This window comes from Lates calcarifer, unplaced genomic scaffold (assembly GCF_001640805.2).
Source record: "Lates calcarifer isolate ASB-BC8 unplaced genomic scaffold, TLL_Latcal_v3 _unitig_1988_quiver_606, whole genome shotgun sequence".
In the NCBI taxonomy this organism is placed as follows: Eukaryota; Metazoa; Chordata; class Actinopteri; family Centropomidae; genus Lates; species Lates calcarifer.
Genome location: NW_026115900.1, coordinates 10,646 through 33,660, shown reverse-complemented (window position 1 = coordinate 33,660; position 23,015 = coordinate 10,646). Strand labels below are relative to the sequence as shown.

The 23,015-nt window shown below is 40.7% G+C and overlaps 2 protein-coding genes across 2 annotated transcripts; both read left to right on the top strand.

Annotated features, from left to right (window-relative positions):
* Positions 1 to 1,198: 1,198 nt before the first annotated feature.
* On the top strand, positions 1,199 to 9,836 carry LOC108891538 (dihydropyrimidinase-related protein 2). Its single transcript, XM_018688704.2, has 16 exons — positions 1,199 to 1,507; positions 2,254 to 2,433; positions 3,268 to 3,356; positions 3,490 to 3,674; positions 3,760 to 3,924; positions 4,264 to 4,325; positions 4,413 to 4,493; positions 4,655 to 4,723; positions 4,832 to 4,952; positions 5,562 to 5,718; positions 5,813 to 5,954; positions 6,290 to 6,374; positions 6,512 to 6,597; positions 6,707 to 6,886; positions 7,156 to 7,321; positions 7,446 to 9,836. The coding sequence occupies exons 1-16, from the start codon at positions 1,199 to 1,201 to the stop codon at positions 7,535 to 7,537; spliced, it is 2,169 nt and encodes a 722-aa protein (XP_018544220.1). The 3' UTR covers positions 7,538 to 9,836.
* A 1,432-nt stretch (positions 9,837 to 11,268) lies between these two features.
* Positions 11,269 to 22,080, top strand: si:ch1073-416j23.1 (rac GTPase-activating protein 1). The gene is made up of 19 exons (XM_051067774.1): positions 11,269 to 11,393; positions 11,474 to 11,563; positions 11,956 to 12,048; positions 12,755 to 12,957; positions 13,683 to 13,820; positions 14,598 to 14,672; positions 14,863 to 14,916; positions 15,171 to 15,269; positions 16,164 to 16,314; positions 16,673 to 16,815; positions 16,903 to 17,061; positions 17,655 to 17,750; positions 17,874 to 18,072; positions 18,289 to 18,394; positions 19,264 to 19,396; positions 19,667 to 19,781; positions 20,072 to 20,183; positions 21,221 to 21,320; positions 21,456 to 22,080. The coding sequence occupies exons 3-18, from the start codon at positions 11,958 to 11,960 to the stop codon at positions 21,264 to 21,266; spliced, it is 1,920 nt and encodes a 639-aa protein (XP_050923731.1). The 5' UTR covers positions 11,269 to 11,393; positions 11,474 to 11,563; positions 11,956 to 11,957; the 3' UTR covers positions 21,267 to 21,320; positions 21,456 to 22,080.
* Positions 22,081 to 23,015: the final 935 nt, after the last annotated feature.

Below are 23,015 nucleotides of genomic sequence, written 5' to 3'. Positions count from 1 at the left end.
CAGGGTTCTGTGAATAACTTTTAGTCCGGCCCCTCCTTGGGGACCAGTTTGTCAAGGAAGACCGGACCAGGGGCTGACCAGACCAGGGGCTGACCAGGGCCCAGATCACCAGGAGAGTGTGGTCAATAAATGCAGGAAAGATTGTAACTCTTTGTTATTATCTTAAAAACAATGCATTTGTCTGTGTTTTACTGATCAGATGTAATGAGCAGTTACTGCAGGAAATCAGGTCATTCACACGATTACTCTCAGTACTGTACACGTTGTACTGCAGCTACACACAGTGTGTATCTGAGGTTCTGTCAGACAGAGTTTAAAACATGAGAACTTCATGTTAACACAGACAGTTTGTTCTAGTTCAGTGACTGAGAGAATGATTAAATAAAGTGAATCTGACAGGCAAAGAAATCCAGTTCAGACTGAAGCAACTTCAGAGTTTCAGAGCATCAACAGTAATGAGCACTGACCTGTGTGTGTGTGTGTGTGTGTGTGTGTGTGTGTGTGGCCTCCTGCTGTGCGTCTCTTTGTGTTCACTGAGGCTGAAACACTTGGGTTGTTCACCGATCATAATGTCTGACTTCACTCTGATCATCAACAAAAACACCAATAACATCAATAACAGTGAAATAATCAATAGTTCAGTTGAGTATGATGATCTTCAGACTGTTTGTTCTGTTTCTGAAATAGAATCTGTTTAAACTTGGTCAGGATATAGGGTTTGAGCCGGGCTCAGTCTGGTCCAGTTGGAGCTGCAGGTGAAGCCAGGTGAGCAGTGATGCCTCCGCCTGAGAGTCTAACGGTGGTGGGAGGAGATACAGGACTAAGAGTCATGGTGTAGAGGGAGAAGAGGAGGTGGACCAGGATGGAATGTTGTGGTTCAGATCCCTGTCACGTGGTCACCTGGACTGAGCCATCAGGCAAACTGTCTAAGGCAGGACCTGGTCCAGGTGAGACCCAGCTGGTTGGTGACCTCTCAGCAGGAAATTATGTAAAGTCATTCTCTCCGTTTCCTCTTGTCCTCCTCCCTCTGATCAGTTCCTCCCTCCTCTATGACCTCCTTTTCCTCTCCTCCTCCTCCTCCTCCTTCCTCTTGTCTTCTTATTTATCGCCTGAGGTATTCAGCCAGCCCTCCTCCTCCTCCTGTCCTCCTCCTCTTCTTCTCCTCTCGTTGTCTTAGGTCAGTTCAGATCTGTCCATGATGTCTGAAAGGGGTCGTGAGAGGTGTTCTCAGGAGGACGACTGCACCTCTCTTCTCTCCCGGCTCGGCTCCGACTCTCCTCGTCCTCGGATGAAGTATGGAGGGATGTTCTGCAGCGTTGAAGGAGCTTTTGAGAACAAAACTCTGAACTTTGAATCATTCAGTCCACAGACGCAGCGACGCCGAGCCACTCGAACCCGAATCGACGCCCATGATGGAGGAGAGGTGTTGAGAGGAGGAGGAGGAGGAGGAGGACAGACTGTGGTGTTTCCCTCTGGACACACCTGGGAAAACCATGGCAAGGGAGAGGTTTGTGTGAATTTTTTTTATTGTTTTTAAAATATTTTCAAAAGTCTTTGGTGCTCAACAAATTCACAAAATGTCTTTCAGGTGATTTAAAGAGATTTATTATCTATAAAACAACATGTTGAAGAACAGGGTGAAATGTTATTTCTCTATGTTTAACAATTAAAGAACAAAGCAAACTGAGAAACAGAAAAGACAGGAACAGAGTGAAGTGGTAGAATGAACGGTAACAGCTGTAAACATCTGTGGTGAAGAACATTCATACTGACATGAAACAATAATCGAAGTCTGTTTGAGTGACTCATGGTAAACAGAGGAGAGATGAACACAGCTTCACACAGTCAAACATACTGGGTTTGTGAAACTCTGGTGATTTGATATTATTTAAACTCTTTTCAGCACAGTTCAGAATAAAATCACATTTTAAAATCATGGAACAAGAATCAGTCTCCTGATTGCTGAAGTCAGAGTTTCTCTGAGTTCTCCTGTAGGGGCGAGTCTGTCTCCTCTGCAGCAGGTGGAAGAGAACGACAACCAATCAGTGTCTAACACATGAAATGCATCCGGGAGCATCTTTCAAAATAAAAGCCTGTGTAGATCAAACCCACAAACGCCAGGTTTAATTCAGGTTTAATCTGAGAGATTAAGGTTTAGGTTTCATCCGCAGTTGCTGAGTTAAAAAGATAAATTTTATTCTTCAGTTTGAGCTCTATCAGGCCCAATGTTCATTGGCTTTATTTTGACGCTCTAAAACCGGAAGTCCACTGTGTGTATATTGTCGTGAACGTGACGTCAGAAGTGACAGCAACAACAAAAGCGGACTGTGTGTGCGCGCGCGTGTGTGTGTGCGCGGGCGAGCAGATCAATCGGCAGATCACAGATCGATCAGGATGTCTTTCCAGAACAAGAAGAGCAGCGCGAGACCCGCGGTAGGTCCAACCCGAGCCCAGCCGAGCCGAAATAACGAGAATAACCGGGCCGGCGAGGCGGGATGCTGCAGCTCCGCCTGTCAATCACCGCACAGTTAGAAGCAGACCGAGGCCGACGGATCTGCAGCAGCTGGTCCGGTCCGGCCCGGCTCGGCTCAGCTCAACTCGGTCCGGTTCCAAAGCTTCAATATTAACACCTGATTTATGGAAATCACGGTGTGTTCTCATAAAGTGGGATATTTCAGCTTCGTCTGGTTTTATCTTTTGACTGAAGATTAAAATGTTGGTTCCTGACTGAAGCAGAACTGGATCATAAAAACCCTCTGAACCGGGTTTAGTGAAACAGACGTGGGTCAGATATCATGTGACACTTAAAAACGTCTTCTGTCTAGTTTAATGAGGTCACGTGATTCATAATGAGAGAACACAATGACTGGGCTGATATGTTCTTTGAACAATATGATGTTTGTCAGGGCCAGACGTTCTAAACCCTTATCAGTCCTCAAAACCTCATCAGTCTTGAAACCCTCTCGTGGTTCTGAATCGATCAGATATTGGTGAAAAGTGTTGACAGCTTCACCGTTAAAAACCCAGAGTTTTTCATTGAAAAGCATCATCACATTAGAGCTGGAACCAAAGAAGTTTGGTATTTTCCTAAAGCAGCTAATTATTATTGATTACTGATTATGAAAAAAGTTTGTGATCAATTTTCAGCCCAGAAATGTTTTCATTCTGTCTCTTAAAGATTTTACATTAAAACATGTTGAGTTTATAAAACAGATGTTTCAGCTCCACTGTGATCAATACTTTACCCAGCATGCTTTGTGTTTCCAGGGCGACCGTCTGATCATCAAAGGAGGAAAGATCGTCAATGACGACCAGTCGTTCTACGCCGACATCTATGTCGAGGACGGGAGCATAAAGTAATTATTTTCATATTGATGGTTACAGTTCAGATTCTGACTTCCTGCTATTCCTGAGTCCGATCACCTGACCTCCAGGTGTGTTGTGGTTGGACAACTGTCACTGACATCAAACTTCCTGTGTTCTGATCAGACAGATTGGTGAGAACTTAATAGTCCCATCTGGTGTGAGGACGGTGGACGCGTACGGTCAGCTGGTGATTCCCGGAGGTGTTGATGCCAACACCAACCTGCTTGCTCCGCAGAAAGGCCTGAATCCAGCCGATGACTTCTACCAGGGAACCAGAGCCGCCTTGTGCGGAGGAACCACCACGATCAGTCAGTTGTTACTAAGAACCTATCAATACTGATCTATCAGGCATCAGGTAGAGAGCATTATAAACATAGATGCTTGTGTTTACAGTGGACCACGTGCTGGTGGAGCCAGGGACTAGTTTACTGTCAGTGTTCGATCAGTGGAGGGAGACAGCAGAGCAGAGGGCGTGCTGCGACTTCTCTCTTCACCTGGACATCACTCGCTGGCATGAAGGACTGTACGAAGAGCTGGAGACGCTCGTCAAAGATAAAGGTTAGACCAAGGTTCACTGATAAACCCTGATAAACCCAGATGAACCCCAATGAACCCTGATAAACCCAGATGAACCCCGATAAACCCAGATAAACCCTGATGAACTCTGATGAACCGAAGACTCATATCATATGACCTTGAACCACCTGCAGTTTCCAGGTGCAGAACAAACTGATTCTGTTCAAACCTTCTGAATCCAACTAGACCCGACTGATCAAGATGGAAACAGACCTGGTCTGACTGATCAAGGTCTGGCTGTGGTTGAAATATCCTGATAAACTGTATTAACTGCAGTACTGTGTATTCTGCTGAGTATGAACTGCAGTATTTGTGTTTCAGGTGTGAATTCCTTCCTCTTCTTCATGGCCTACAAAGATAAATATCAGAGCTCTGACTCTCAGGTGATCTACACACAACTTACTGTTGTTATTGTTTGTTGTTGTTTCTCTTCCTGCAACTGAATCTGATTCTTGTTTTTGTGGTTTCAGCTCTATGAGGCGTTTGGGGTCCTCCGGGATCTCGGAGCCATCGCCCAGGTCCACGCTGAAAATGGTGACATCATCGATGAGGTAGTACATCCTGACGAATTGGGATGGGAGCACTTGCTTTTTTCATTAAGACAAACATAGATAAATGTCACATTCATTTGTATGTATATTGCTACAGTGAGTTTAAACCAGTTCAAATTAAGTGTGTAAGTGTGAAACTGGTTTGAACTGTTGCTTTTCAGGAGCAGAAGAAGCTTCTCTCTCTCGGCATCACTGGACCTGAAGGACACGTTTTATCTCACCCTGAGGAGGTATACACACCTGTAACACACCTGAGATACACCTGAGACACACCTGTGTGTGTTGTGATGTTGTGTATTACTGATGATGTCTGTGTGTGTTGTGATGTTGTGTTTCAGGTGGAGACAGAGGCAGTGTATCGGGCCATCACCATCGCTAAACAGGCCAACTGTCCGCTGTACGTTACCAAGGTGATGAGCAAATCTGCTGCTGATACCATCGCCAAATCCAGGAAGAAAGGTGACATCATCATCATCCTGATTTGTTCTTCATCACAGCTTTTAATCCCATTTAGGTTCAAATTTAATTTTGACCTGGTCTGCCATTCCTCAAGGATTATCTGTGACCTCCAGATATCCAGAGGTGAATTTCATCCACACCTGGTCACACCTGCAAAACCTTTTAACACCCTCAGTGTGATGACAGAGAAAGGTCTTCCTCTGACTCTTCCAGCTCTTCCTCCTCTATGAATCAGTCCAGGTCAGTCCAGCGCTCTCCTGCTGGAAACAGGCCTCAGCCCTCCTGCCACCTCCTGGGTGGTCTGGTGGTTTGACTCTTTAAGACCAAATGGAAGTCACTTTCCATGACCCCCCCTGAACTCCCCCCAGACACAGCTTTTACTTCAGTCATCACAGAAGCTGCAGTCCTTCTGACTTCTTACTGTGTCAAGACTCACCTGAGGTCTTTGAATCAATTTTGTCTGGCTTCTCACCTGGGACCAGTTTACCCGGGGTGAATGCAACAGCTCCCAGTTTCATGGGATGCACACAAACTCTTCCTTTTATTAGGTTCATAATCATTGGAAAGTTGGATACTAATGAATATTTCAATGTCTTCCTGTTTCTGTAGGTATGGTGGTGTATGGGGAGCCAATCACAGCCAGTCTGGCCACTGATGGCTCTAAGTATTGGTCCAAAGACTGGGCCACAGCTGCTGCTTTTGTCATGAGCCCACCCCTCAACCCTGACCCTTCAACTCCACAGTACCTGACCTCTCTGTTAGCATGGTTAGTGTGACTCCACCTTTGTTAGCATGGTTAGCATTAATGTGTCCAGGTGTAGCAGGTGGACCTGACAGGTGTGTGTTGTGTGTTTTTCCAGTGGAGACCTGCAGGTGACATCCAGCGCTCATGCCAGCTTCTCAACAGCTCAGAAAGCCATTGGTAAAGATGACTTCACTTTGATCCCAGAGGGAACCAATGGCATCGAGGAGAGGATGTCGGTGGTCTGGGACAGAGCTGTGGTAAGATCACTTAACCATTGACCTTTAACACTAACTGAGCTAGACACAGGCTGTGCCTCAAGTGTAAGGATCGTTCCTCCCTCAGCTCATGATCACAAAGGTTTCTGGTTTGAATGAATGTGAAAGTTTCAAACAAACTTTCTAGTCAGTTAATTTGATTCCACTCAGTATCACTGAATCATCAAACAGGTTGGTATGACGTCTTGCTTCATCCACTGCCTCCCTGATTTCTCTCCAACAACTGTGAGGCTTTGTGTGTCTTTATAGTATCGACAGAGAGTTTCTCCTGGAGGACATTCATGGTGTTGTCATTTCATCATTCTGTCTCTCCACAGTCGACAGGGAAGATGGATGAGAATGAGTTTGTCGCAGTAACGAGCACCAACGCTGCTAAACTCTTCAACATTTACCCACGAAAAGGTATCACATCTGATAGATGAGTTACACTGTAGAGAAGATAAGGACACTGTTACTGCTGGAATCCTTAATTTTACTGCCAAAGAAGTATGAAATTCTAATCTGCAGTAGACTTATGTATTTGTCCTCTGTGTGTTCAGGTCGTATTGCTGTAGGATCTGATGCTGATATTGTCGTCTGGAACCCAAAGGAGACACGAACTGTTTCTGCAAAGACTCACAACCTGGTAACAACATGTCCAACATATCAATCGGTATCATTGATTATCTAAAATAATCATCAGTCATCATGAACTGATCTTCCTCCCCCTCACACTGCTGCCTGGGTATGGGCAGACGGTGGAGGTGAACATCTTGGAGGGTTTGGAGTTTCGAGGCGTGGCATCGGTGGTGATCAGTGGAGGTCGAGTTGTTCTGGAGGATAGAAAACTCAACATGTCTGAAGGTTCAGGACGCTTTGTCCCCAGGAAGGCTTTCCCTGACGCTGTCTACAAGAGGATCAGAGCCCGCAGCAAGGTGAACAACTGCTTACCTGGTTACTAGCCAACCTACTGGTTATTTAGATAGACTGCCTGGATTCTGACAAAGGATCAGAGTCCGTGGCAGGGTATCCAACCAGCTGACTGACTTATTACCAAGCAACAGGTTATCCAGTTAATCCCTTGGTCAGGTGGTTAATAAAATGACCAGTGAACTCCTAATGGGCTGATCAATCAGTTTACTGATTAATTATTGATTGTCAGATTGTTGAGGTTTTCTCCGATGTTTGTCTGTCTTCATCTCAGATGGCAGAGGCTCGCGGTGTTCCCCGTGGAAACTACGATGGTCCAGTCCATGATGTCATCAGTATGACTAAATCAGTCCCACCCACCCCGACCAGCAGAGGGCCTCCCTGTCCAAAAACCCAGACTGGTCCCCGAAACCTTCACCAGTCAGGATTCACTTTGGCAGGTAGGAGGACACTGTATCTTGATCAATAATCTTATCAACTAAAACTGATCGACCCTGAGGTGCATTCTGGGTAAACACTTTGTATTTGTACTTATTAGTATAATCACTTTCTCTTCTTTCTTAGGAGCTCAGATTGACGACCACATACCTCGTCGCTCTGCTCAGAGGATTGTGGCGCCCCCTGGTGGACGATCCAACATCACATCTTTATCTTAAAAAAGGAAGAATCACTCAAAGTATTCAAGTGTTACTTTTACCACAAGACACAACTAAACCCTACTGCAAATCCTACAATTATACCACTAATACTAAGCCCTGTAACAGTAGTACTTAAACTAATACAGAACTCTACCACCATGTTACAAAACCTACAAGTGTAGTACTTTGATTAGTACTCAATTCGCCAACTGAAGTACTTCAACTAGTACAAAAAACAATAACAAACCAATAACAAAGATAATATTAAATCCTATAGTCTTACAAACCCTACAACTGCAGAAGTACAAAATCCTGCACCTTCTGTACTTCAAATGAAGCATTCCTGAATGTTACAACAGTGGCTCTACAACCTGACAGTAAGTGCTTCATTGTACAAGTACTACTTTTATTACAGTAGAACTTCAACTAGTCCTACTCTCTAAAAAATGTCAAACCCTACAAGTACTACACAATCCTACACCTACTCTACTTCAACTGTAGTAGTACTGATTGTACTATGGTACTACAACCCATCAACAAGTACTTCACCCTACAACTAGTTTGTAGTTGTAAGGATTATACTTTAAATCAAGTCAAGTCATTTTAAGTATTATAGTCCTACTCATGTGTATTCAGTAATATTTCATCTCATCCTTCCTGAAACTCATCACACGTTCTTTGTCTCTCAGCTCTGTCTGATTAAGGCAGTAGTAGTCGCAGTAGCAGTAGTAGAAGTATACAGGGATAACCCCTGTACGTACCTTCTGTACGTACAGGGGTTATCCACATCACTTCATCTGAATAGAACTGATTCATTGTGGATTTAAAAGCTCGACCAGTATACTTCTCAGACTGGGTTTACTGGGTTTTCTCTGTGACATACTATGGTTGGTTGTTCCCAGACGTTTCCAAATGTTTTTATAGATAACAAGCATCATCAAAATAATCCTTCTTTCTCCATTCTTTCCATAAACTTAGTCTGCTCATTGTGCATGAGATTCATATTGTCCTGAATCCAGTGAAGTCATTACTTATTAGTCTTATTTAAGCTCTTGTAATAATCCCAGGTCCACATCAGTCTTACACCTGTTAACCTGTTAGACCATTCTAACAATCTGTTATCTATTTATCAGTCTGTGGTGGTAATGTCTTCAGTCCTGAGAGTGTTTCTGTTAGTCAGATTTAATCTGGACTGCAGGTTTAGTGTCAGGATGAACTCATTGTATTTTTCTTTTTAATGTACTGAATCAGTCAGTTTTAGTTGTAGATAAATTTATTAATTCAGTCACCTTTAATCTCAGAGTCAAAATTAAACTTTCAGACTACCACCATTAGACGTTCAGTCAACTTCAAAACATCATCCTACTATAAATGGTGCTAATTAATCCAGTGGTAGGACAGGTATGAAAACAGGATGAAAACAAAGTGATTCTGTCCCAAGACAAATCTAAATAAAAATAAACTGTCCTACCCCCCCCCCCCCCCCAAAAAAAAAAAAAAACAAACAAAAAAAAAAACAAACCACAAACCTAAAAAACACTTCTGATCTTTCAAGTTAAAACTACCCCACCCGCCACCCTGAACCCCCTCCAACCTCTGAAGGGATTTTTAACACTTGTTGAACACTTCATTTGATATCATGATCATTTTGTATTGTTTTTTTTTACAGTTTTTGTATCCTGTAGTGTTAGCATCGGTGATTGTAGTGCACACACACAGTTCATACACTGAACAGCCCACGGCTGCCATGTTGTTGCCACGTTGTTACTATGGAGACAACATGTTTTTATGACAAAAAAACAAATCTGTACTTTAAAGGAAAAGCTCAACATCATGTAAATCCTCTTCCCCTCTTTCTCTCTTAGGCTTAGATGTTCATACTGAACCTACTCTCTCGTCTGTACAGTAAATATGAAGCTGAAGCTAGAGCCTGGTTAGCTTAGCTCAGCATAAAGACTGAAAACAGGAAGAAGACCTAGTTTATCTTAGCATAAAGACTGGAAATGGGGAAGCAGTTGGATTACAGATGTGGCTCCAACATGGTGGCAAAGTTCCTGCAGGCTGAACTGTTTCTGTAGCAGTCAGGTGTTTTTCTGTCCTTACAGATGCACTGGAGCCAACATGGAGGACACAAACTCTTTGTATACACAGCAATCTTGTGCAGACATGTACAGGTGTGTATATGAGGGGGGGTTACCATGGTAATGGTGCATCTGTTGTTGTCCCTGTAGTGAATGTAGAACTACTTCCAGTTGGGATGAGAGCTGCATGAATAAACTGTGAAGGGAAAATAAACAGAGTGAGATGTTGGTTTTTATCAAGCAGTCTCTGTCCTCAGTCTTGATTTTATAGAATACACCTTTAACAGAACAAAAAGAAGAAATGCTTCATAAAAGATTCAAATCAGTTTTTAATATTACTGATTAAAGTTATGAGAGTTATTTAATCAACAAAGACATTTATTGATACAGTTTTTCTCAAGTCAGAGGGAAAGTCTGTTGCCGGTAAATGGGCATAACTAATGAGGAAAAAAATGATTTGCATTCCAAAAGAGTAAAAACCATATATGGAACGTCAGACACTACATTAGCAAAATGTTTGCAAATATATGGAGTGGAAAGCTTGAGGATGGGCAGAGACAAGGAAAAGAGATATTTAGAGAAAACTCTGAAGTGAACAGGATCAGATATGAAATAGACTCTTGTCTGGATTTTGAATGCCTAGTTTCTGAGCTGAAAAGGGCCTTGGCTGGTTGTGGTTATAAGCAACACTTAAACATTTAGCTGATGATATTTTGAATGTTATTTTTATATTTGTGGGTAGAAAAGTGCTGTGACACTTTTTGTTAACCCTAGATGAGGATCCAGCTAATGCAGTTAACTACAGACACTGAGGTGTATCATATTAATGTAAAGATTAGATTATTATTTAGAGCATAATGGATTACTGAGCCCATGTCAGAGATTCAGAGAATTAAATCTAGACATATAGATGTTTTAGTGAAGATGACAAATAACTTTCGTGAAATTGAATTCAATTGATGTAGAAAAAGGACTAATTAAAAGGACTCCATTTTATATTGGCGGAAAACTGAATATTAGATTTTCTTATCATGTTGTACTTTCAGGGATAAAGTGGGATCAGGTATGTCTAATAATTTTGAAATAGATTAAGTAAAATATGATCTCAACTATCACTGTATAAAGATCCACATTTTAACTCCAGATGTCATTAACAGATAACATTAATCAGATTGTTAAAGATGTTGAAGAACTTAATGTTAATCACAGACTGATAAAATCACTGCAGTTATTTTTGGCCTTGAGGCAGCCTCTTGCTCAGATTCAGCAGCAGTTCTCAGAGGTTTGTTATCAGAGACGATGTCTGAATAGAAACTATGATGCTTTCAGGATCACAGAGGATGAGCATCTCTGCTCATGTGGGAGTTAAAGATACAAACAGATAAATTTAGGAGAGAGGGCTGATAACAGCAGGTGAGACAATCATAATTAGAACAAACATATTAAACAACTGGCAGAAGGAACGGGATCCAGACAATACAGGAAGACACTGTTATAACAGACAGAAAGCAGCTCGTGTTAAACCCTAAGAACCACAGAGGCTAAAGATCAGACATGCAGGTCTTCAGCCCAGTCAGATATATGTCAGTGGCTCAACTCTGGAAGATGCAGGAGTTTAACATCACTGCTGAGCACAGGACTGGACGTCAGGGAGGTTTTATAAGACAAGAATTCAGTCAATAGATCAATCAGTATTCAGATGATCTACACAGCCCCAGCAGGTGGCGCTATGGACATTTAAACACAGAAGAAGAAGAGAAAGAGTCGGAGTCACAGCGTCGTTACAACCTGCCGTGAGTTCAAACTTTTATTCATTCATTCATTAGCGTGTTCCTGAAACAGTAACTCATTCATCGTTTCATTTTCCTGTCAGGGGACGGTGTTATACAAACACGCGACCGTCAGTGGGCGGTGGGACTCGGTACCGCGTGCGGCACAGGTGAACTCTTCGTGTTTGATCCAGGTCCGTCAGTTAGAATCTGAACGCGGCGTAAAACCCGCTCCTCGGTTAATTATTCAAACAACGGTGGTTTCACTGTTTCCAGACCACAACGGACCGAGCCATTTCATCTACACCCACGACTCGATCCTGGACTCTCCTAATACGTGGACTACATTGAGTGTTTCCAATACTGTCATGTTTCTGTAACCTCTATTCTGAAGGATTTTATTCACTGAAATGATGATAAATTGATATAAATTAGGACTGACGGTAATTTACCTGTGGATTAGCTCAGACCCTCAAACTCCAGGCTTCAGTTTTAAATATTTGTGATGTGCTGTCAGTACTGTGTGAATTCATATTTTCTGTCAGATATTTCTATAATCACTGTGTATTTATTGGCCCTGTGACAGTGATGGGGGAGTCTCGGATCATTGTAGAGGAGCTGCTGGCTCTTTGTCTCCAGAGGATTAACATGGAGGAGAACGCTCTCAACACTGAACTTGGTGAGTTCAGATCATTCAATCTTCTCTGATTTATCCACTGGGCAACACAAAGAGATACTGCTGATGTCTGAGTATTTCAGCATATTCTGTAGAGTGGCAGTAAAATCAGTCTGACCTCAGTTACTGTGGAAACTGATCCTCCTAGACTCACCTGGTCCAGTTTACAGACTAACCCTAACCAGTTAGTTAGTTAGCTCCTGGTCACTGGCTTAAGTCACAGGTGATTTATAGTTTGAGGGGATTCAGTCATTTAAATCTGCTACAATTATAATAAAACTATTTAATAACTTTGAGTCACAAACATTTTTATAATTTCTGTTGATTTTAAATGTCGCTAAGTGAAATGAGAGAGACAGAAATCAGTTTATTAGAAACACAGAGGAACAGACATAGAGGGTGTGATGTCACTAATATAATTAAACATGACTTCAGTTTCCTTAAAACACTTAATTTTGATTTGTTTGCTGCAGAATAAATGACCTGCCAGTTTGAAAGACAGAAGTTATTGAAACATCATGTTGCATCTTGTGTGTGAATTTTGAGCACAATAAAAAAGTTAGATTAGTTCAAGTTTGCCCAGAGTAATGTCACAGAAACCTTGTGTAGGACTGATTCCGCTCTGTCTCATGTTTCTTTTGTCCAAACTCTCTGCATTTCTTTAGGTTCAGGCTGTGGACAGTAATTTTTTTTTTGTCTGACCTTTCAGAGTTTGTTGACATGGTGAAAAACTTTGAAGTTGTCAGGAAGCGATGGATGCACGCTGAGCTGGAGCTGAAGAAGTACAAAGAGCTGCTGGTGAAGTCTGATGTGGCCAAAGCTGCTCTGGAGGTCAAACTGAAACACGCTCGAAACCAGCTGGATGTGGAAATGAAGAAACGTTACAAGATTGAAGGCGACTACCAATACTTGGTGAGTTGTGACAGGAAGAGAAGAAAGACTTATATTCAAGTCAACATGAAAAGCAAGATGTTGCTGTAGAGAGGATGATTCATATGTTCAGAGGAAGGGGGAACAGAGGGTTAACTCTTCATATTTTGATGACTTCATGGTTTCTCCTTGCGTCTTCCTCAGGACAAAGTTCACATGTTCAGACTCTAAAGGTGTTTAAACTGTCTGTGTAGGATCGATGTAGAGCCTGTGCAAATGGCCTTCGTCACTACAAGTATTCAAACTTGCGTGCACTGGTCTGTGTTGAGTTTCTCCATGTACTCAACAGTGACTGAAACTGAGAAGATCGTGTCAGCAGACTTTGTAATTTGGTGAAGAACATTTTTACAGACCTCTTCAGTTAACCTCTCCTTGATTTGGTCCGTGTTTGTTCAACTCATTTTGAAAATGGTTTAGAAGGAGGAGCAGGCAGAAACACGTTGGAGGAAATGTGATGCTACTAAGTGGAGTAATCACAGTTGTTGTGGTCTGCATCAGTGCATTGTATTGTTAAATTACTAGGGATGTACACGTCAGGCTACAGCGTAGGGCACATGGTTACGCCCTACATACAGTATCAATGCTACACAGAAGTATAAACTGGCCTTATGAACAGAGATATTGTCAGGATGTTGTTTGTCATGAACTCTGCAGCCTCTTGGGGCGCTGACTCTCTTTAACACTGTTATTGTCTCTAATGTTTCCAGCAGAGGCAGATGCAGCTCATGTGTGACATCCTGGTCCATGACAGTAAATCCAGCGCCTGTCTGAATGATGAGCAGAAATCTCTTTTAGCTACATTTGAACATAAAGGAGGAAACTTGACTCTGCATAGGACCAGCAAACGGGAAGTTTATTAAACTGTTAAAACAAAGATTAAAGTGACATGAAGCTGTTTGGACAAACGAAGAGCAGCCATTTCTTTAAAGAATAACTTCACATTAAGTCTTCTTTTTTTGAATTAGTACATTTCATGGACTGTCACTTTATCCATTGATCGTGGGCTCATTTCATAGTGACAGCAGAGTTGGTGTTGAGTTGCTCTTTAAGAGAGATCAAAATAATCTAGTGAACCAGTTTGTGCACCTTTGTTCTGTGGTTGGTTTAAGATTGAGGTCAAACTTTTTTAGTGATTAGTGGAAATATTGGTGTTATGGAATAAAACATGGATAGCTGGACATTTGAATATCTGTGTGTGCTGAGGAGTGAATAAACAACACAAAGCTGAAATAGAAAGATTTGGACTTTATATTATACATCAGTTACAAACACTTCTGCGGCTTTAAGTTTAGGTTTACAGATTCAGGAGGTTCCACATTCACAGTGAAGACTTTTATGAGCTTCAGATGAAGTCCAGGAACCGAATAAACAAACCTTTACACAGATTTCAGAGTTTGGATGATGTTAATTCAGGAGGCTGAGGCTGTTCCAGTTTTTAGATGTTCCCCAGGTTTTATTTGGTAGGTTCAGGTTTTTTTTTTTTTTTTACTGGGTTCTAATCGATTAAAGTGTAAGAACCAATCATTGTGGATAAATAAATAGTGAAAACAGAGAGTGAGGAGTTGAATTGATTCTCTGTGTTAACGTTTGTTGTAATGAAACATTTTTCTGTTTGTTCCTTCAGGTTGTCTGTGATTGATGAGTCCTCGTTCCTGTCTCACTCTGATATCAGCTACGATCGGACTGATGATGACATGGTACAAACATTAACCTGAACAAAGTGCTTTGTATAAGATATAAAATATCATTAAGACAAGATATTTGTTGTTGACAGTGCTGAATAAGAAAATTACTTAAATCCTCGTTGTATTTAAAGTTTTGTTGTAAAACGCTGTCATCTGTTAAAAATCAGTCTCATGTGTTGTTAATGTTTTAATATTGTTTCAGGATCTGGACACAACTGTAATTAAACCTCTGAGATCTCGAGCCAGAGAGAGGAGGGTGAGTCTAAAACATCTGTTACATATTTCTCAGACTTGTTAGGCAGAAATGCAGGAACATACTATCCCCCATTCTTCAGGGTTAGGGTTTGGTTCTTATAGACCACAGTGGTATTTTCATTTTGTTCTTTGTTCTCACTGTCTGATGTAAACTTGTTACCATTGAACTTGTGTCACTGCTGTTTGTAGAGCTCATAAATAAACTTCTGTCCTGTTGGTTCTGCTGATTCTGGTGATTCTGTTGGTTCTCTACAGCGCTCGTCGATGGGTCCAGCTGCTGGCGTTCCAGTTGTGAAACGAGGGAGAGGCAATAATGTTTCTGCAGAGCTGCTGGAGAGAAAAACTGTAGAGAAGGTGAAGAGATTTATTAAAGTTACTGTCAGTTATGTCTGTAAATATCTGTGTTTTTCACTGAGGGGGGTATGTTGTTCCCAGATGTTAATGAACATGATGCTGAGATATTATATATAATATAATAATATAATATATAATATAATATATATAATATAACTGTTAATGATGAAAAAATCTACGACTGAAATGATAAATGTTTTTAAAAATTTGTGACCAGGGGTGTAATTTACATTTTAGCCACTTCTCTGAACTCTTTTTGTCCCCAACACTTTAATAGTATCATGTTAATGTTGTCACTGAAATCTCTGTAAACTCCCTTCATCATTGATTGAAGAAATATTCAGAATTTACTCACCTTGAATAGAGGTAGTATAAATACTCCATCACAAGTAAAAGGTTAAGTAAATAGTGAATAATAATGGGCGAGGAATAGACCCCTTGGTTGTCCATCACAGATCTCCAACCCAAACACTGGTAGTAAATGGTCAGATTAAGATCACAGATTATTACTGTATCAGTGTAAACTGCTTAAAATAAAACTGTTTTAAATAGACAGTAGAATCAGACATCAGTTAAAATGAAGTATTAAAATTACGTATCATTATCTCAAGCTCTTTTCGACCCAAAAGTTCCAGGAACTATGGAACCAAAGTTGAAGATTTCAGTTTGTGTTTCCATTATGTGAAAAGAGGTGTAAAGTTTAGACAGATTAGACTGATTAGAAGAGTTTAAAACACACTTTCCACACATGGTTGTGTTGTGTTTTCTGTTTTGTTGTGTTTGCTGTTGTGTGTTGTGTTGGCGTAATGAAAGAACGAAAAGGAGACAGTCTATGGTTTCTGTTACAAAAGTCTAAGCAGTAGAAATCTACAGCTGAGTTTGCGTGTTACTTAGGAGGTCGAGACAATAGTGAAAGCGTCCGTGACGACTCCTGAGACAGGAGGTCAGATCCACATGGTGGTGGGAATCACACAGGAGTCTCCTGAAAACCTGGTCCGGACTCTCACCCAGGAGTGTGCTGTTTCACTGGGAGGGGGAGGAGCAGGTGAGTTTATAACTTTTTATTATTTATGTTCACATCAGTAACATTTGAAATACAACTGCTCTCTGATTTCCGCTCAGAAGTTTTAGATGTTTTTTTCTCAGAAAATGCAGCAGAATATTCTTTCTCTTGTTTTTTTTTAATCAGTAGAATATTCATATTCAGTTTAGAGCACCAGAGGTCAGTTTACTGTAAACTCAGCTAAACACTGCAATTTAATATAATTGACACCAAAATGTCTGATGGGTTGAAACAAAGGTAGACGGTTGACTTCAATGTTACTGTGAAGACTTGCAGGAAAACAAAAGCAATAACATATTATTATGTGACAGTCTGTATGATGGTGTTTGTTGTTCTTTAGACCAAACCTCAGTGTGGTTTCCCTGTGAAGAGACGGTGGCAGAGGCTGAAACTGAAGCTAAGACAGAGCAGAGTGCTGCAGTCAGAGCAGCTCAGCCCGGCAGAGCTGAGAAAACCCTGAAACACGTGTTCCTTTCTAAAACAGTACGATCTCACAGAGAGACACAGTTTGCATTAAGATCACAGACTGAGCTGTAACACCCACTCTGTAATTTCTCTGCCTCCCTCCAGGTGATCCGGCCGGAGACGTGCTTGCCATGTGGTAAGAGGATCCGCTTTGGGAAGATGGCAGTGAAGTGCAGAAACTGTCGCGCAGTCACTCATCCAGAGTGCAAACAGAAATTCATAGACAGCTGCTTGGCCACAACGACAGGAAGGATACTTCAGATGGTACCTCAGTTATCCTCGTTATCACTGTCCATCCAGAATAGAACTCCAGAAACTCCAGAGAGAACAGAGGCTGCAGAACTGTAGTATCACAGTAATCCAGTGATAGTTGTCTGTCTGTGGATACACTGGAAAACTGGATGGGACACAGTGAAAATACTAAACTTTTTTTAATCTATAGAGATGACAGAGTTTAATTGTCAATTACATATCTGAGTCAGTTCCCCTGGGCTCCATCCTCAGGCCTGTTCTGTTCAGCATCTACATGTTGCCACTGGATTGGATTCTAGAAAATAAAACTGAACTAAACTGAAATACCTGGTTTATCTCTGACCTGCAGCTCCATTTTGAAACACCCAGACCTTTCAGGTGGTCTGGACCAGGTCTATTTACTATCCCCAGAGTCCAGACCTCTTAGGAGGTCTGAAACAGGCCTGCTTTAACTCTTACTAAAGAGTGACTAAGCAGAGCAGGTGATAGTTGAAAATCTACCCTCCAGACAGAAATCCAGTCTGAATGAGACCTAGTTCTGATAAAGATGGACTACACATGTGATTGAGACCTGACTCAGATGAGTTAGTTTTTTTCCTCTTCAGGACTTGTTGGAGGGTTTTGCTCCACTGACTCATCCCAGAGTTCCTCGACTGATCACAGAGTGTGTGACTGAGATCGAGAGGAGGGGGTTGGAGGAGGTGAGCTTTCAGTCTGGATGAACCAGACTCTGGTTGGTATGATTCATTTGGCTCATCTGAACACAGTGACTTGATCAAAACAAACTCAGACACCTTTCTGTCCACCTGTCTGTCTGTCTGCAGAGGGGACTGTACCGGGTTCCTGGAGGAGAGCGTCTGGTGAAGGAGCTTAGAGATCGGTTCATTCAGGGGAAAACTCCTCTGATGCTCAGTAAAGTCCATGATGTCCACGTGCTCTGTGGTCTTCTGAAGGACTTTCTGAGGAAACTAAAGGAGCCTCTGATCACCTTCAGACTGCACCGGACCTTCATGGAGGCTTCAGGTCTGAAGACTGATGCTACATCTGAAAACCTCTTATCACTAACATAAATACACCAGAGAATCAATAACCTGGACCTGGTCCCTCGGCCTCCAGGATGTTGATCAGGGGAAGATGACAAATTTGTTTCTGAACAAACTGTAAAATCTGAACATTTAAAGGTACTGACTCAGTCTTTGACCTGAGATCAGATCCTGACCATCACCATCTGTATTTCAGAGCTGACTGATGAAGACAACAGCTCAGCCATCATGTATCAGGCCATATCAGAGCTGCCTAAGGCCAACAGAGACACACTGGCTTTCCTCATGCTTCACTTACACAAGTAAAACTTTTCAGCTCTTCCCTGAACTCCTCCTCTGGTTGTTTTAATGACATGCAGCATGCTGACAGTTTGTCAGTTTAACTGTTACATCAGTTTTATTTATATAGCACCAAATCACAACAGAGGTTATCTCAGGGCAGTTTTCATTTAGAGCAGGTCTAGACCAAACTCTATATGATAATATTTACAGAGACCCAATAATTCCCATCATGAGCAGCACTGAATGACATTGGAGAGGAAAAACCTCCCAGACACCTCAAATAGACCTGGACTCAGGGTGTGAGTCCACCCTGACTCTCTTTCTCTCTTTCCTCACCCTGAGAGAGAAAGGGAGAAAGAAATAATAATAGCGTTCAGTAGCAGTGGCAGATCTTGATCCTTACAGATAATATTAAAATCTACAAAATCACTAGAGGAGTAAATGAATTTGGCCAATGATTCTGAAGAACCGTGATATTCAAATCGACCATAATGACAGAGTCATAAGACACTTTATAGTAAATGCTCACCACACTTCAAGACAGTTAATAAACTGGATAAACATCATAACCAACCAACCACATCCAAAGAAATGTAGCTGTGACATCTTTATAATGAATAATTAGAAATGAAATTTGTGTTTATTGGTTTTAAAAAGCATCACCACAGACAGGAGTGAATTATAACGTTACCTTAGAGTCAGGGAAATAATCAATGACTCTGGGCTGGTCCAGATGTGTAGGAAACTACTTTCTGGAGGATTTTTGGGTCTGTTTCTTTGTGGTGGTGTTGTCGTTATGGTTGTTTTAATTTTATAAACAGAGAAAAGCTGTGAAATGGTATCAAAGTATGAAATGTATTTATTTTCAGCACTTTTCTTGATTTCTCAGAGTGATGAAGAGCCCCCAGTGTCAAATGGACCAGAATAATTTGGCCCGGGTGTTTGGACCAACTATAGTAGGTCATGGGATGCCTGAGCCGTCTCCAACAACCATCATGAGAGACACAAACACTCAGCCAAAGGTCAGTTTCCTCCTAAATATCCAATCCAACCATGGGTACTTGGAGATGATTAATATATAAAGAGTATCATGAGGCCTGATTTACCTCAGATAAACAGAATTAGTCACCTGAACAAACAGCTAATGTGTTTCTAATCTGACCCTAACAGTCTGTTAGTGTAACACAATGTTAAATGAGATGAATGATTTTAATCCTGCTCAGTATTTGTTTGAATTAATCATGTGCATCTTTTCCCTCACCGGTTCATTAAGATTGTTGTTTTTGTCTCAGGTTATTAGTCGGCTGCTGTGTCTCCCTGAAGATTATTGGAGACGTGTCCTCTCTGCCCAGACTGATCAAATCTCATCCTCCACCAGTAAGACCTGCAGCCAGGAAGATGGACATGGTTTGTTTATATATGTTGAAAGTCTTGTTATTTAATAGGACTGATGAGGATTTAAATGAAACTCCACCTCTCAGCTCCAGTTTGTGTCTGTCATGTATTTGAATTTAAAATCCTCCTCCTAACCTACAAAGCTCTTAATGATCAGATGTGTGTGTGTGTGTGTGTTGTATCTTAGGTCCATCTCTTACAGCATGTTCAGAAGAAATCTGTGGGCAGGATGAAAGATCATAAACACCCACTTCTCATCATCCTGTTTTTATTGCTGACAACATTTATTTATTTATTTTCAGGACGGTTGTTTCAGCCATTAACTTCTCCAGAGTTGAACAGTTACTACAAAACTCCCAGCAGAGGATCTCTGAGAGGCAGGATCAAGAACCTGGGCAACGCTTTCACCAACACGTAAGACCATAACAGATCAGGTCCAACAGTCAGACCACTACACAGAACTCCTGTTACATTTGATAAAGACATGTGGTCTTTTCAATAATGAAGCAATTTAACTAACAGTCTGCTGAGGTCTGGTTTAAATAACTCATACTGGTCTGAGTTCTGCTGATATGGCACAATATCATACAAAAGATATTCAAAGTGCTTTACACAGGGACAGAATGAGAAAGCTATACATACAGATGAACAGCATCCACGCACAAAAGCAGTTAAAAGTTCATTTAAGACAAATTATAGAGCTTGAATTAAGTAGAAATGTTGAAGTTATATTTTAACAGAAGGTAGTGTTGGTGTCATCTTCAGTTCAGCAGATAGGATGTTCCATACTTTATAAACAGTGAAACCTCTGTCACTAGATTTTGATTACACTCATGGAATTTAGAGGAAACAGCTGTCTAGTGACCTGAGGGATGCAGGTTGATTGTGACGTCTAAAGAGGAAGTATAAACAGTTAAAGACATTAGCAGTAGAACATGAAATACACAGTTACATGTCATCTGCATAGCTGTGTAGCTTGATAATTAAAATGTTATAAAAGAATATGAGTATTCAGATGTCTCACAAATTCATCTTTTAGCATACAAATCTAAAAGTATGAGCTCCAAAGAAAGAAACACATGGGCCATGGATTCATTTAACCTAAAACAAAAAGCTGCCCCCTCTGCTGGACAAGGCCAGAAAACTACCAAACACTGCAGAGCCTACAGTGAGTCATATTGTACTTTACTGGTGCAGATATACACACAAATATACAATTAATCCCGTTATAACAATGCTAGCCAACACACAGTGAAATAGTTCTTTTCATAATGCTGCCTGTGACTTCTTCATTCTGGGACTACAGTCTGGGAAAGTTTCTATTTATAGTAAGTACAGTTCTACAGTAAAAATAAATGATTAGTTGTTTTTACTGGACTCTCTGGACTCTATGACTAGAAAACATATTTTCTCTTTAACATTTCTCTGTTTTTTCTGTTTCCTGTCCTCAGTGGTCGAGTTGAACCAGGAAGGAGATTCTTCACCTCCCCCAGCTGAGCCACTCACTTCCTCTCATTCTCCTCACCTATCATCAACCTAACCCTGTATACAGTATGTAGTACACAGTAATCTTTTATTACAGAATGTAGTACACAGTAACCGTACATAGTACACATTATTCCCTATAGTGTATTGTTATAACAGTGAGTTTACAAAAACAATGTTGTCTTTATTTTTTACAAACAGCAAACAACACGTGAAGTGGGATATCAAACTGACTTTGGAGGAAAAGGAAGTTTCTCCACTCCTGCTACAGTCTGACGGTGGAACACAGAATGCCTGTGTTTGTTCACTGACAAATATAAACAATACAAGTGCTGTTTTTTTTTTCTTTTTTGGTTACTTGTTCATGCACCCTGTCTACCCTTGGTGATATTTTTGTTTATAAATGTTGTTGTGGCACATTGGGACTGATGAGTTTAGGATTTCATAGCCAGTAAAAAATCTTAATGATGACACTAAATCAGCTGATGTGATCTGTTCTGATTGATGGCATTACATCATGAGCTTGTAGGTGAGACTGGTCAAACTGTTTTGCCATGACAGTAACTGACTCCTGTACAGAAGCTCCAGTCTTCCTGCATTTGCTGGTAGCTATAAGAAATGAAAAGTACATTTTAACAGATTAACATGTGAAATAGAAGCTGTTTATGTATCTGTGTTGATGACATGGTGTTATATGTGTCAGGCTTTACACTGTGCTGTGTGTTGTTTCTATGTTTGGATTTCACTAAAGCACCTTCAGCTGTGAAGAATAAAAGCACCTGCATGTTTTGTGTAAGAAACTTCAAATAAAAGTAAAATATGAACTCCCTGATAATTGTTGGTTTTATTTCCCAACAACCTACAAAGCCTGAAGAATGTTTATCTGCTTTTCTGTGAAATCTTATTCACATAGAGAGAAGCATGATGTCCTGTGTTTCTGCTCCATGAGGACAGTCTTTGCTTTATTTTCTTCAGAGCTAGAGTTCAAGGCAACTTGTAATCTTTTAGTTTTCTTGAAGACATTTTTCATCTGAAAGGCTTTATCAGTCCTAGACGCTGGTTGGGGAGTTCCAGGTATTTAACCTCTCGGAGGTGGTCCTGAGTGTCGTTGACCCGCCTTGTTTATGTTTAAAAAGTGAAATAAACTTTGCTATTTTCATTCTGTTTGAACACAAAGAAAAATATAATGGTTTGATTATACTGTCAATAGTCTCTCTTTTTTTTTTTTTTTAACTATAACCATACTGATCCAGTCACTGTCAGTTGATGTGTTATTTTTGGATATTTCTACAGTGTGTCTGATTTCACTCACATCTCTAACAGAGACTGCAACATTTTCACCACTCCAGCCTCCGTTTGACCATCATTATAGTTTTTAGTAGAATTTAATAAGATTAGGCTCAACATTCCCAGAAAGGATTTTAATTCATTTACCACATAATTCATGTTTTTTTTTTTTTTTAAATACTGTTATTACAGTGATTAATAAAATGAATAGGTAGACCTGGCAGCATAAGTTTATTTCCTGTTACACTGCTCAGCTTTCTATGAACTTCTGATATTTTTTAATTTTCTGTGGCTGCTTTTAAAAATATAATAATTCTAATAATAATAAACTAATAATGAAATGCTAAACTTTATTTTCTTAACAATAATGCAAAGTGCTTCACAACAAGAAACACAAAATAATGCAAATAAAATAGAGTAAGATCAAAGAAACTGAGCACAAAGAAATTAAATTAATAAAATGAATTAAGTCAA